The sequence below is a fragment of the Misgurnus anguillicaudatus genome, chromosome 11 (genome assembly GCF_027580225.2).
Source record: "Misgurnus anguillicaudatus chromosome 11, ASM2758022v2, whole genome shotgun sequence".
Classification (NCBI taxonomy): Eukaryota; Metazoa; Chordata; class Actinopteri; order Cypriniformes; family Cobitidae; genus Misgurnus; species Misgurnus anguillicaudatus.
In genome coordinates, this window is record NC_073347.2 from 14,385,484 (window position 1) to 14,401,140 (window position 15,657).

General features: G+C 37.2%; 1 protein-coding gene across 2 annotated transcripts in view; it reads right to left on the bottom strand.

Annotated features, from left to right (window-relative positions):
- The window catches only part of atrn (attractin), an 86,962-nt gene that overhangs the window by 69,111 nt on the left and 2,194 nt on the right, over positions 1-15,657 (bottom strand). For both annotated transcript variants that reach the window (XM_073873093.1, XM_073873094.1), the window contains exons 2-4: positions 10,315-10,398; positions 9,286-9,399; positions 5,699-5,827 (exon numbers count right to left, since the gene is read on the bottom strand). In XM_073873093.1, coding sequence (XP_073729194.1) covers positions 5,699-5,827; positions 9,286-9,399; positions 10,315-10,398 — 327 coding nt within the window. The remainder of the gene's footprint in view (positions 1-5,698; positions 5,828-9,285; positions 9,400-10,314; positions 10,399-15,657) is intronic.

A 15,657-nucleotide genomic window follows, 5' to 3' on the forward strand; every position in this document is an offset into this window, starting at 1 on the left:
AGACACAGAGGTCAAAGAACCATTATCCCTTCTGTCTCTCTTCTTAAATGACTCTGACCTGCATTTTTCCACTCTATAGAGCACATTGGCCTAAATGGTTAGTTGAGCCAAAATTAAAAAATGATGTCATTGTTTACCCACCCTTGTGTCATTGTAAGCCAGTATGAGTGACTTTACTTTGTTGAACAATTTTTGGGGGGTAGTTAACTACTAGTAGCAATGCTACTAACTTAACGATTTTGTTGTTGCTTGACTGTAGTTCAGTGTGGCATTTACAGTACATGCTTCCCACACCTTAGTTAACTTTAAATTCAAGGACCTTTCAAGGACTTTCCAGATCCAATACCCTCAAATTCAAGGACTAAATGTGGGGACACATTTCAAGTGAGAGCAAGGTTACATCGTGTTACCTTTTAAGATGCATTGTTACATTGTTACGCTCTAAGTCACTGCGGTGACACTTTGGGGATGCCTCCACATGGGTCTAAATGTGTATAACAAGTTAAACCAATGGTGAGGCTTAACAACAAAGACAGGGTGACGCGGCAGTCAGGAAGTATATCACTATCTGAAATATTGCCAAAGACAGCGTTACAGTGACGCAGGAAGTATGGCAAGGGAGACGCAGCGTCTCGTTCCCTTCTCGGGAAAGAGTTACATACGTAACCGTGACGTTTTCATGTGTGACACAACTATGCAAAAAAGCATTATGGTAAAAATCAACATTCACATACAGAAGATATAAGCATTTAAAACAGTTTAGCATGCATGCTTAAAAAGTCTAGAATTTTAGTTTGTTATCCTACACTACACAGGTAATAACATGGATGTTTTTCCTGAAAACTTCTTGCATAAATAGATTCAAGCTCTTTCAATGACCTGTATCTATGTATGTATATAGATTGAATTCCCCCCCCCCCGAGATTAACAAACTTTCAAAGATTTCAAGGACCAGTGGGAACCCTGAGAGTAGTTAAATTTATGGTTCCCCAAAAATTTTTATTTCTGTCTTTATTTACTCCTCATTTATTTATTTTATTTCCTCATTTTGTTACAAACCAGTATAAACTTGTTTTTTTTCTGCTGAACACAAATTAAGATGTTTGTAATGAAGCAGAAAACCAAAGCACCATTGACTTCCATAGTAGAAAAAAATACAAATTTCCCATGGCCTATTTGTCCAAGTTTTTCTCTCTTAAAGTAACAAGCATTTAAAGATTACATGTTTATATGTAATCTATGTAAACCAAAGAGTTTGCGTCGAAAACTTCAAGTCCGTGCGAGTCAGCAATTAGTATGGTCCAATCAGACTCTCGTACATTCATTACATTTGTACAGAGAGTCTGGCCACGCTCAATTGCAAAAGCGTTACTTCCGTTAAGGAGGGTCCTCTGTTGAAGTTTAAAACTATTGGATCTGCCCAGAGTCTCTCAGGATCTGCCATAAGCAATCGCTAACGTTTGGTTGTGACGTATATCATGCGCCGAAACCGGGCGGAAACAACAAGTCCGAATAAACAGACCAACAAAAATTAGCAAAACATTGTTCTTGCTCCGGCTTTAACTTCTGTATATTCGGCAGTTTTGAAAAAGCGAACCGAATAGCTTTTCTCACGTCTTTCTCCGCTGCCATTACCGAACTACAACTCAAACTGACGAACAACATCAACGTCATCGTTCTCAGCCACCCCCATGTGTTCGCTGATTGGACCTGCAGATTTTTGCAGGAGAAAATGAAACTCTACAGAGCAGTCCCAGACGTAGTACTGAAGCGAAATGAAAGTTAAGTGGAAGCACGTAGGAGGGCGGAGCCAGGCTGGTGAGCAATAGCCATGTTCAATGAATTATCCTGCTTTATTGCTTCAAAATCAAATGTCTATTTCTATTCTAATTGCAGTGATGAATCTGCGTTTCCCATTAAATCAGTTAGACTATGGCGGTCTGTCAAAATCCAATCGGAGCAATTCCAGCGTTTTGGCATTTGCAGTCACAACTGGAAATATAAATTCTCAAACAATGCCTTTATTACAAATATATTGAACATCTGTTTATACTTTCTCAAACCCCTAATAATAGAGTTCTGACATCAGAAAAATATCAGTTTATATATATGTTTTCTGTTTAGATGAGGGAAACAAGTGAAAAGGCCGAAATAAATTTTACCCAACAATGAGGTCTTTGATGAGAGTGAGAGACGCGCAAATGCAGCAAATATGCTGGTAAGCATTTAAAAGTGTCTGATAAAGATACATAACATACAGCACTACAAGTTTCATTTATCATTTAAAATCAAGACATCCTCCTGAACACCATGTAGCGTATTAGAAAGACACGATCCTGACGGCCATCCTGGGTATTTGTCTGCTAAATGCACAAGCACAGAGAACAAGACGCTAATAAAACGATGAAGAGCGTCAGCAGTATGTAATAAAAACTTCCTAAAACCAATAAAGTCCTACAATGGCAAACACGCTCATATTAAACAAGAAATAAAACGTTTAAAAACAATAAGCTTTTTGATAGAACGCTTTGTTGAGTGCTTATTCCTCCATCATCTCCTGTCAATCTTGCCGCTGTCTCTCTCTCTCCCTTTGCTCGTGCTTGACCGTGCACGCAGGCGCGCGTCCGCTGCTCAACATACAGTGCTATAGAAGCGTTGTTGCAAGTTTCTTAAGGCAGAGTAATGTAAAGGTATTTTGCACGGGATTAGAAGATCGGAAGTTCTATCTAGTTATCCGATCCGAGAAGTGACCAGGTGTAAAAAGGCCCTATAATGCTGCCGGAATGTTAAATAAAAAAAACATTGTTAAATCATGTGAAATAAATATAGTAAAAAGGACCTTTTGAAAATATAACTATGATGGTTAGAAAATTGGCAAAATAATTAGGAAAAAAATTGTTTGGTTTAAGTTTTTTATTTTAATTGGCTTCGGCTAAACATTTTGGTGCATCCCTATTTAAATTTATATCTTCTTTTTTAATAATAATTATTAATTACAATTCATACTTATTATTATAGAGAGTTAAAATAAAAGTGTTTTAAAGGACCCATTTTTCCTGTGTTTTCGAAGCTTTGATTGTGTTTACGGTGTGCAAGCATACATACGTATGTGCGTGCGTGCGTGCGTTAATGTTTCAGGTGTAAAAAACACAGTATTTTTCACACAATTAACTTAGTGAAAACAGCGGTATACAGATGTCCTCAAAACGGGATGATGTCTTCTTTGTTCTATGAAGTCCCTCCTTCAGAAATACGTTACAAGTTCTGATTGTGAAGTTTGTTTAGTGTGTTGTGATTCGACAGCAGCTTAGCTTAGCAGAGCCGTTTAAGCTTAGATTCAGTTATATGTATAATGTCATTGTAAAAAAATCTAAGTAGTTTTAATGTAGCTATAGCTACTTTTTAAATAGTAACCTTTAGTGTAGCGAACTACAGTAGTTTTTCAGCTGGGTAACTAGCTTGGTTGGAGTTTAACTATTTTTACTGATAAGTAGCTGGTAGCTTATCTAACTACAGTTTGCGGAACACAAAAGGAGAAGCAGAGTTCTTACTTCTGTATATTCAAACTTCCACATCATGATTGGCCACATGGTATGTGAGAACCAAACCCATTTCAGCATCAGCCAAAACTTGAACAATTTATGATTCGTTGATAAAGTAAGAAATAAATAGACTTCTTGATTTTGACCCTGAAAAGAAATGGTCACGGTATACTTTACTGCTTGGTATTTGTTTTTGTGTTCCGTGGATGAAACAAAGTCATGCACATTTGGGACAACCAGGGGCGCCGTAAGGGGGGAAAGTTAGGACAATTTTGAGGGCCCCAGCCAAGGACTGTGCCGCACACGCAACCCCCCTAAGCTGAGCCCTCTTAGCTCCGCCCCGTCTTTACTCTGCGTTTTAGCGCTGTCTTCAATCCACAGTCTCACAGTGCGCATGAACTTCAGAAGAGAGAGCAAGGTGTGTGTATTTAATGCTATTTGCTATGATATCTGCATATGTGCGCTTCCTATAAATGCAGTTTACACAATGTGACGCTGGAGCAATACAATGCAGTTTTCTTTCCACTGTAAAGTCTTCGCTCTGTTCACCCCAGTTTTAAAAAACACAAGGTGATTTACGTTCCCTGTTTTGCGTTATGATTCTAACGCAAAGTCAGCCCTTATAAGCGGTTTTAATTAACGTAGCCTGTTTAAGCTAATTAACATAAAGTAGAAATGCAATCGGTTACACACTACAATGTTTTGTAACATAATATGCCAAGAAATGATTTTTATGCAGTCGAGAATCGAGTTGATTGTGATAAAACAGAAATGCAACGAAGGCTAAACTAGTCCAGTTATGTATATAAAGCTTCTCACTTTGCAACAGCTTTAATAAATCAATGGAAATCTATGTTGTAATCTGCTATAGCTGTCATTCATTTCATTTAGAGTCCCGTTGATTAAAAATAATAATTTAAGAGTATAGCAGCTGTTTTCTCAAGTTCATGGTTTCAATGATCTGTCGTTATTTGTGCTTTACTGAAGCTGCTGGTGTGTGAAACTTGTTCTTTACCTTATAAATAAGGCTAACAATTATAATACAAGCTTTGGTCAAGCATTTTTGACCCAGTCTTATTTGAGGCAGAATGTAACTGTATAAAAAAGATGCATTGTTGTTGTTTGCCATTTTTAAATGTTACAATGTCGTGTGTGTAACAGCTCAAGTATACAGTATGTCACTGAGACTGCCTGTGAAAATCAGACTAAAGTCTCAAATCTTATTGTGAAATAAAAAGCATCACAGTTTAATTTCAAGCATTAATTTCACTATGATTTCAATCGCTGACATGACATTACTCAGTCAACATTAAAGAGATCAAGTTTATATTTTCACAAAATGTTCTTTACATTATATAAGATGATTTTATGTAGAAAACAGTAAATCACAAAGAAATACTTCAGCTGGGTTTTCACAGGCATGGTCACATTTATCTTTAATCTTTAAGACTGTTGCATTTTCTCTAAATATTTGGTTTAATGTACTGTATTTTCAATTAAATTTACATTGCACAATTAATTATCTTAGCTGCAGACATTTTAGGTATCTATAAATACTGATAATTGTGCATAAAACAATAGCAAAATAAATAGTTCTGTATTATTAAATTACAGACAAAGATTTTGAATAGCTACAGTAGGTTGGATTGTATGTTTGGTGCGAAATGGGTATGGTGGGGGCCCGACCCCCTATTTTTTCATAGGGCCCAAAATTGCTAGCGGCGCCCCTGGGGACAACACGAGGGTAAGTACACAATGACAAAATTTGGGTACATTTTTGAAGATGCCATTACAGTTTCCATTACCCAAAATGCTCAGATCAACTTTAATTAACTTGAATGATAACATGCTTTGTAGTGGATTTCGTTTAATGCAAAACATATAAAATGACAAAATATCTCAAAGTTACGGTTTTAAGTCCAAAAGAGAAACACACATATATAAACAGCAAGATCTGTTTCAAATAACTATGCTCGTTGCTATGCAGTGCTATCTCAAAATTTGAAAAAGAAGGTATCTTACTGGGCACAGTGGGCAGCATAATGTTGTGTCATGTGATGCCATGTTGCCTAAGGTGTCTAACCAGACAGTTTTGGACGGAGCCACAATATTGTTATTGCCTTTAGGCTGAATAGCTCCAGCAATTAAAGTTAAACCTGTAGGAGATGTTAAACCCGGTGAGATTATACGCAGCGTCACTGAAGAAGTGCAGCAGGGCAAAGCCGGACTGTGCCACCACTTCTGGGATGGTTTCGTTGTTGTAGCTTTCAGGAACAATTAAACCACTGAGCGAAGAGAAAGAAAGAACAACATGGTACAGTTAATACTACGTTTATTGCAGTCTATAACAGATTTAATTATGGGAGTATATATGCGTGTCTGCATTTGCTTTAGGATGTTTTATTAATGGCCACAGGTTTGATCTTCAGGTGTTTGTTAAACCACTATTTTTAGTATTCCTCTGTGTGCAAACTAATTTGCATAACACCATGTCCTAACAAACGACATGTGATGAAAGGTATCTTTTGTTATCAGAGTTTTTGTCTTAACCAACTGGCTAACAGCTCGGCTCTGATAGAGATCTCATTTTATGGACGCTCTACGTATCATGAATATTTATTATCAAACATGGATGAGGAGGGACTAAAATCTCTTTTGAATAAAATATATAAAACCCCCTTAAGGTGTGACAACACAAACATTTGTCGTGATTGGCTGTGTTTTATGGTTGTGGCACGCAACTTTTTCATATTCAGTGTAGACAGACGAATAGGTTGAATAATATAGTTTCATGTTTGGTTAGGAAATGGTGTTCATTATTCATCCCAAGACCTGCTCAACACAAAGCCTTTGTAAAGGTCAAGTGTGTATTTGCTTGCCACTAGTGTCTGAATGAAAATGAAAAAACAATCGTTTTCAGTTTCCCCAAACTCTTTCCTCATATTTCATTGATCAGGCAGTGCCACCCCCAAACTCCAGCCATTTTTTGTTGGATGCAAGGATGCTAATACTAACACAGCAATGTTTTAATGGCATCACAAGAGGAAAAGATCATTGCATATTTATAGTTATATCTGCATATTTAGATAGAATATAAGAATACAAAGTTTAGCTTTAAAGGGATAACTCACCCAAAAATGTAAATTCTGTCTGCTATCTATAAACTTTGACATTGCCTCTAATGCCGTGGATTAGGGCTGGGCGATATGGCCAAAAAATGATCAAGAAAAAGTTTTCCATGTCAGTCGATATCGATAATTATCATGATAAATAACAAATCTTTATTGCTGTCAAATTTAAAGGCAGATTTTTGCTCCTGAATGAAAATTTTAAAAACCAGTCAGTTAATAATGGTTTTAAACTACTTTTTATGTACATGGCAAATACTTAAATCTTGTTTTAATGTTCAGGCATCTGTATTAAATGTAAACATATTTGTTATGAAATTTACACATTTCTGACACAGAAAGCAGCAGGCTACTATCACTTTAAGACCCAAGACAGACTGCTTTAAGTTTTAATATACTGATAAACATCCAGCTGTTTATGTTCACTTAAACAAGAAAACTTATTTCAGTGATCATGCGTGTGTTATACATATACGAGCTATGATAAATGGATGTCAAGAGCATCACATTGCTTTGGAAGCGCACACTCATACACTATATTCACTGCAGTGGTGGATCTGCTGTTTATCCTCAGTTTCCTGAATTTGTAAATGTCCTTTAAATATACTTTTAAAGCTGTGCGGACGTGTGCGTGTGCAAGGTAGATGCTGAAAGAAAGTGCAGTATACTGTACCCATTTTGTCTGCTGTGTTCCAGGCTTTAACGAAACCTGTTTGCGCCTCCAACATTACGCAAAAGGAAAATGTTTACGCGCATTTGGATTCTCTGATTCCGTCCACATTATCCGCATCATGAAAATCATAGGGCTCTACTAATAAATGAATAACTTGCCTCATCTTACTCCACTCCTTCAAGTCTAACTGACACTGTGTTGTAAACCAAGAGCGCGTGCTGCATCCGGAAGTGCTTGCGCAACATTACGCACAGTGCGTAAACATTATCGATCACTTATTGATCAGTCGTTATCTTTTCATCGGGGAACTTTGTATCGGTAAAATTATTGTAATCGAATTATCGCCCAGCACTACCGTGTGTTCAAAGTATTTAAGCACGGTTGAAAACGAAAGGCGCTCCTCTAAAAATGCCAACTGGGGGGGGGCACTTGGCAGCGTTCTTCAGCTGAGCTTTTTGGTTGTTATTAGGGGTGCACCGAAATTTCGGTCGTCGAAAATTTCAGCCGAAAATGTCATTATCGGTTTCCAGCCGAAAATGTCAACCGAAAATGAATGTCAACCGCGCCCCTTCCATCTGTGCGCTAGCGCTTGGGTTTCACTCACGGTGATCAGTTGTCACCCAACCCCCAACCCCCAACCCCCCCCCCCCCTCCCTTCGTGCTCAATCAGGTTTCACTCACGGTCGAGCCGTTTGCACGCATCTGCAAAAATTAAGCATGTCTTGATGTGTAAACTTTAGAGAGAGTCGCGCTAATGTGTCTCATACTGTAATCCATTAACATACATTTGGCGAATAAAGCAATGAAACACAACGTAACGTTTTTATGTGGAGCGACTGTTGGGCTGTTTGAGATTCACCCTCCTTCTCTATGTGTGCGCGCGGGTTTAAGTGCCCTTAATAGTGCACATACGAGAGAGACGCGTTTAAAAAAAACAAACAAGCAAACATAATATCTCGCTGTTATTGACAGGGCACATATAAACAAAATTATCTCCACAGTATCCTTTTTCTAATAAAAACATTTGTTTATGTTTTAAGTGTATGTATAGATTACAGTCAGATTAACCTACTTAAGTCTGTGTCATTAATGTTAATCAAACAACCCATGACAAAGAGACAAATAGCTCTAAAAATAATAATATATTTAATTTATTGTGTTATGATTCATTTAATTTGATTTCTGTGCCTAATGCTAATTTCAGACCTTATTAATGCTTTGTACTTTTTTTATAAATGTTTGCAATTTCTTTATTGTTTATTAGATTTTTCCCACCCGCTTTTTGCTGATCGGAAAAATAATCTGATCTGGGCCTCAAAAACTGTAATGTGATCCGAACTGTGAGTTTTTTGATCCGTCACACACCCCTAGTTAGTACACAGTAATAGCCATAAATGCAATTGTACTAATAATTGGCATAATAATTTTTTTCGGTGTTTCGGTTTCGGTTTTTCGGCCTTGGTTTGCTTTTTTCGGTTTTCGGTTTCGGCCAAGAATTTTCATTTCGGTGCATCCCTAGTTGTTATGATACATCTGTTACTTTTGTTTATAAGCCGTTTCACAATTCAGAGGTTGGATGTTGTCAAGAAACAAATACCACAAGCCCAGCGTTTTTCCCTCAAAGTTGGCGATCAGTAAAAAGTGCCTTTAAAGTGAGGCTTACACTGAAAACAACTGAAAAAACGCTTTGGTGGAGACGGGTTCTAATGTTTCATTCAGACTGATAACCGTCCAATGTGGTGTTTTAGTATCTTGAGAGTTACAAAGACAAAGCAGCTCCTCTAGACGTCTCCACATTTTAATCTGATCCTGGATTAACAGGTCATCTACCTTAAAATCTCACTCCTTTGGTTTACTTCTTACTCACACAGCGACAGAGACACATACAGACACACTCATACACACATTGTAATACATAAAAACAGAGAAATGTAGAGAATACCTGAAGGCGGCGAGTAAGGGGGAGTAGATGGAGTCTCCATCATACACATACAGGTGATCCCAGCTGCATTCAGTGGCGAAATGTTCAAAGCGAAGCCTCAGGATAGCATTCGGCCTGCAGAGATAAAGACATATAAAGCAGCATCCAGCACATAGCAGGCATGTCAGAGACAGTTTGTCTCAGATAAATTGATTTGTGCTGTCTAATCAGCATCTTGATATACCACACTTGTGAATGGGATGGATTATCTCCCCAAATGAGAAGTTAACATAAATTTAGACATATTTGTGAACAATATTATAGAGAAATAAACAAAAGAGTTTAAAGGGTTAAAAATAACCTAGCAGAATTTAGAGTGCATATTGATGCAGTTTGAGAAATATGTAGCCCTTTTCAGATTCTGTTAAATACACAGATAATGTGTCCAGGGATTTCTCGATATTAGATTATTCACACTGACATTGATTTTCTAGAATCTGTGCATGCATTAACATCACATACATCTCATAAAGAGATGTGATGTAATCGTGAATTTGTAGATTTTTTTCCACAGCGTCCTAGGTTTGCTTACATGACTTCCCTCTCGAGAAACCACGATCATGCTTTTATTTTTGCGTTATGGGACTGATCCCGACAGTGTTACTAATAGGTCCTCATTCCAAAATCAATTCTGGGATCAATCCAGGGACATGTTTGCATTCACAAAAAAGGCAATTTTATGGGATCAACGCAGTGTTTGAAAGGATTTTAAGTGATAAATTCAAAACAAATGAGGACATTCATTGTAAATTATTTGTACTGAATCCATTGATAGACTTTGGTTTCAACATAAGTGGTTATCATACCAAAGCCACTTTTAGTATCTATTTACAAGCCTGAGCTTTTGGCTTGAGTCCATGCGTTTAAGTTCTTGATCAGTAAGGAAATATAAAAACAGCGAGACATTTAGATTCAGATGTTTACAAGCTGGGTTTGAGTTTTAAATGAACGGAAAACCTCTAAGAAAAACAGACATAAATCAATACTCACTGTCCTTCAATGAGCCAGGTGCACTTGGTTTTGTATTTGTAATTTCCTGGTCCATCAGAGAGGTAACCAGACGGCCCCGTTAGCCTGTGTATGACAGACAAACAACATTATTACACTATTACACAAGCCTGAAGGACATATAGGGGCTGTTTATACCTGGTATTAATGTGTTTTGGTCAATCGGATCACAAGTGGGCAAGAGACACACATTTACACCTTGTATTCTAGGGTGTACTTACACTATCCAAACCAACCTTGACCCAGTGCGATTGTCCACCCTCCTTATTTTCCCAGATGCAAGCACTCACACTGTACTTTTATTGATTCGAGCCTGGTCGCACTTTCGTTATTAGGATGTGATTGTTTTGAAGAAAGGAGAAAGTAAAGCACTCTCTTAACACTGGAACCCATCGAAATGTAAAGTTTGTTTTTATTCAGTTGTTTGGTGTGCAATGACACACAGTCCTCTCACCAGTGTTGTGCCTGAACGAGTTCATTGAACAAAGTTCATGAACTCTTTCATATCAAGTGTGCCGCACAAGCCCTGAAAAGTGAAGCCAAAATGTCTCGATCGCCCCCAGTGACTGGTCCCATTATAGGTCATAAACCCCGCCTCCTCATGTTATTCAATGGGACTTGAGACCAACTAAAAAATGTAATTACTCTTCAATTATCTTTTTTCCGAAGCTGTTTTCTGTCATTTACTGTATTTGTTATCACGCTGATGTCAATTCAAATGTTTGTTTTTAAAATAAGTTTGTGTTTAGTTAGTTATTTAATGATATAAAAATGGTGGTGTCACATCATGATTGACAGCTGTGATATCGTGTGATATGCGCATTCTGCGAGAGCGAGGGCAGGGTCTTGATTTCGCGGCTTTACTTCCTGCTCACTACTGCGCAGGACTGGTCCCGACATCGCTACAGTGTGCAGACTCAAGACCCAAGATTTCAGCACCATATCGGGACACTGGCTGCTTCACTTTTCACCAATTTTGGGCGAACGTGAACTGAATGTACTGTATTACCGCCTGATGAACATTACTGTGAATTCGTTCATTCTGGTGTTTGTTAACGGCACGCTCTCTCAGTTTAACGTCGTTCAATAGGGTGCCAGATTTCTATAGAGTCTTCCAGGCGAAACCCCTACTAAAACACACTGTAAACAGGCCTTAATGTGTAGCGGAAAAAACACCCAATCTGGCAACACCAGCCACCAGTGTTTCACGGCAGCATGCGTCATCAAAACAAAAAGCAGCATGAAGGTGACACACTGACTCTGGATTTTTCGATTAATCTTTTTTTTTACGTGGTCGATACAGAATCGATTCTCAAAGAGCAGAATCAATTTTTTTCTTGTTTTTCTGCATACAATGAAATTAATGTTAATCAAATTACTAGTCATCTTCACTAGATGTCACCCTCTTTTTTGCCTTCGGCGATGTTACCAAGGAGCCGTCCATTCATTCTTTCATTCAGTGCTTAAAATGGCAGTTTTAGGTGCTTCATCGACGTTGATGCCACCTTCACATAAAAAGTAAGGGGTATGGAGGCATTTTAGATTTCGCGTGCAAGACGACAACGATAGTGTTGTGGCTTGTAATTTCTTTTTATTAATTACCCACTTGTAAACTTATGTTCACTGTTATTTTTAATTAATAATGTTTTTGTGTTAAATCTATATTCATTGAGTTGAATCGAGTATAAAAAAACGACCCGAGAACCTAAATCGAAAATAGAAACGAGAATCAAAATCGAATCGATTTGATAGCTTGTGAATCGAAATTGAATCGATCTGGAACATCGCGCACCACTCACATAGTTTAACAATAAAAAAAAATCACATTTAACGATTATCATTGGCTGCTAACGCATATTTTGGATCTTGAAATAGACTCTAACTAAGCTCACGCTATAACGTTGCACAGCGCTTCTCGCCTGGTGTGCGACCCCCTTGAAGCAACCGGCTAGCCTTTCAAGGTATGTGCAAGCAAACAGAAAAATTTAAAAGACAGTCAATGCTAATGTAAACCCTGGTTGGATAAGGATTTAAAGTTGGATATGAAGATGAAATCTGACGTATTTAGCTTTAGTGTTTAAACTGATAAAATAACTGCTGTCTGTGATTCTATATGGGCTATAATGGCAATAATTAAAAAATAATAATATGGGAAAAAAGAACTATAAATTAGTAAATTTTTGGAACTGTTCATTTAAAAATTTGTGAACTGAACTTTGAACTAGTTCATGTAGAAAGTGAACTTTCCCAACAATGCCTCTCACACGCCATCATATTGCTTAATGGTCTGTTGCACGTGCAGCTCAGACATTCACGTAACCCTGTGGATGACGGGTTTAAAATTACACAAACTAATATTAGGTAAGAGTCCGCTGCTTGTGTGGTTAGTAAACATGCTGTACAGAGTTTTGTACATACATGAGCTTTCTCAGATATTTCAGAGCAATTGATGAAATAAGCTTGCGCAACTTTTAAACGCTTGGAAAATGAAACAAATGAAAGGGAGAGAGCAGCTGCTTCAGTTTTATCAAGAAAGCCTAAAGATTTGGTTCGCATTAGAAGTCATATCCAATGGAAAAACATTGTGCTTGTACATTACATTACATGCAATAGGCGGAGAGTAGGCGGTCTTTTTGCGGCTGCTCGAACACATTCAACCACATGCGTATACAACACAAAAGCAATCTGGTCAAATGCGTTTTCAACTACCTCTGAATGTGGTTAAAAGTGGATGAGCTCAAAATGTTTTACACTCCATTTACACCTGGATTTAGCTTTGTCCACTTAATATCAGGCATAAACAGTAAGGATGCTCCAATCAGGATTTTTACAGCCGATACCGATTAACAACTTGCTGTCTTCGTGATCGGCCGATCTGTCAAAACTTAAAACACAGTTTAAATAAACTTTCGGCATAAGGATGCAATTGTCCGCAATAGATATGAGTTGTGTACACCGTTTATGTAAAGATGCGTCACGCTGTTTGGACCGCAGCCTGTCCCCATAGAAAATACACATATCTCGCAGAGAGAAATACAAATATGCACGTTGCACATGAGCATCGGGTTGTAAAAATGCTCTCTAACTGTATGCCGCATTCAGGATCCCTTTGATGACAAAAGTAAACAGAAAGATCAATTTATGAGGTCAGCAAATTTAGCGAGTACCGATCGAGTCATTTTTTGGTGTTATCGGCCGATACCGATGAAACACCATGTAAGTCTATTAGCTTTCAGTAAGGGTTAAACCAGGCTTTAAATGTACAATAAATGGATGTAAGGTTCAAGGTAAAAGCACGAGTGTAAACAGGTACAGTTGGTTTATGCTCTAGTTATATAACAAAGTATATACAATATATGACATGATATGTCCACACAATATATGAGAACATTGAGTATATGCTTTACATTTTAGATTTATTAATGGATGTATTTTTGTTTATTTTATTATTTATTTTTTTGGTTTTATCTTATTGTCTGTATAGAACAATACTGTAGCACCTTTGCCCAAGACAAATTTCCCTTCGGGGACAAATAAAGTTTAACCTTTAACCTTTAACCTTTATATTGATAACACAGATTTAGACTCAAATAATGAAGATATGAAAGCAATGTTAACTTCCAAAGATAAAAAAAAATGTTAACAGAACCAAGTAGAAGTAATAGAACCACAGGTCGTCACTTCAATGGTTAAAACACAATTCTATAAAATTTTTTAATTCATAATCTAGTCAATTCTTCACCTAAAAAAAGGAAATTCTGTCATCATTGACTCACCTTCATGTTTTTCTAAACCTGTATAAGTTTCTTTATTCTGTTGAACACTAAAGATTAAAAAATAAATAAATAAATGATGGTAACCACACAGTTGACGGTACACAGACTTCCATAGTAGGAAAAACAAATAATATGAACGTTAGGGTGGTCCTTATAATGGGTCAATTTTTTATGTTCAACTCTCACCCCCTAAATGTGTTAGGATATCAATAAAAACACACTGCTCAATTTTTTAAATTGTTCCTACAATATCTAGTGGATGCTCAAAGCCTTTGAATATTTCCGAAATCACATATTTTTGCAAAAACTGTACCATTTAAACGCACAACACACATTAAACTTGCTTCTTGGAGGGTAACTTTGTTCCAGTTATTTCGGTCTCTTCTTGTTTCGAGTTGCTTCAGCCATTGTTTCGGTGTATATTGTCTATTGTGCTTCATTCACATTGAAGCTTTCTTGCTTTGAAAGACATCACAACTAAAATAGGAGTTTTAATTGCATGGAGCATGGTCAAATAAGTCCATTGCTGCCATAAGTATATATTAGTAAACAATTATACATGCTAGCACAAAGTATCACATAATACCTACATTTTTTTAACTTCAAAGGTCTTGAGCAACCTCTAAATATTAATTAATATTGAAACAATTTTGCCCAATTTTTTATTTATTTATTTATTCAAACATATTGGTGGGGTGAGAGCATGAACTTTTAAGAAAAAAGGACCACCCTAATGGACGTCAATGGGTATGTTAACTGTGTGCTAACCATAATTTATTTCTATTTATTTTTAATCTTTGGTGTTCAACATAATAAAAAAATTATGAGGGTGAGTTAGTGATGACAGAATTAAATTTTTGGATGAACTCTCTCTTCAAGCAATGAAAAAGTCAACTACTACCCCCTGAAACCCCACTGGCACCTACTTTTAAGTACATCTGGGTTGTGCAGGTCATGTTTAGCAGCTTGACATAAACCCATACTTAAGCATGAATTTCTATCCTATTTTTATTTGTACAGCAAATATGTCTGACTTCATATTGATACACACCATGTTACTTGCGATCTGAATTACAGCCCTGAGGTGCGTGTGTGGTGAGGCGTCTAATGAAAACCATGACTACAGTCTCAAAGAGCTTTGTTAACATTGAAACAACACAGTTCATTAACAAACCCAAAATCCTATGGGACCAGCAAACGCACACCAGCAGCCATCTCTGTGACAAATACACAACACCAAGATGTCACTACCATCAACTCATCATTCAGGAATCTCCCATTTGAATCAGTAGCTATTACAATCTCATTATCTGTTTCTTGAAATAAAGCACTCATATAGGATAATAGGCAAAAGATTGCTAAATAATTGAGTGTTGTGGTTTTTCATCCAGTCTTTACGATGACAGAAGATGGTCGTGTGCGAGAAGAAGAAATGCCTTTCTGTCACAAGTGATTTCAGAGCCTATTGAGAATAACACTTGCTAAGTGCAAAAAGATAGATAGACAAAAGGTCTGGTCCATATTAAAGCTGCCCACAGGAACAGATCAT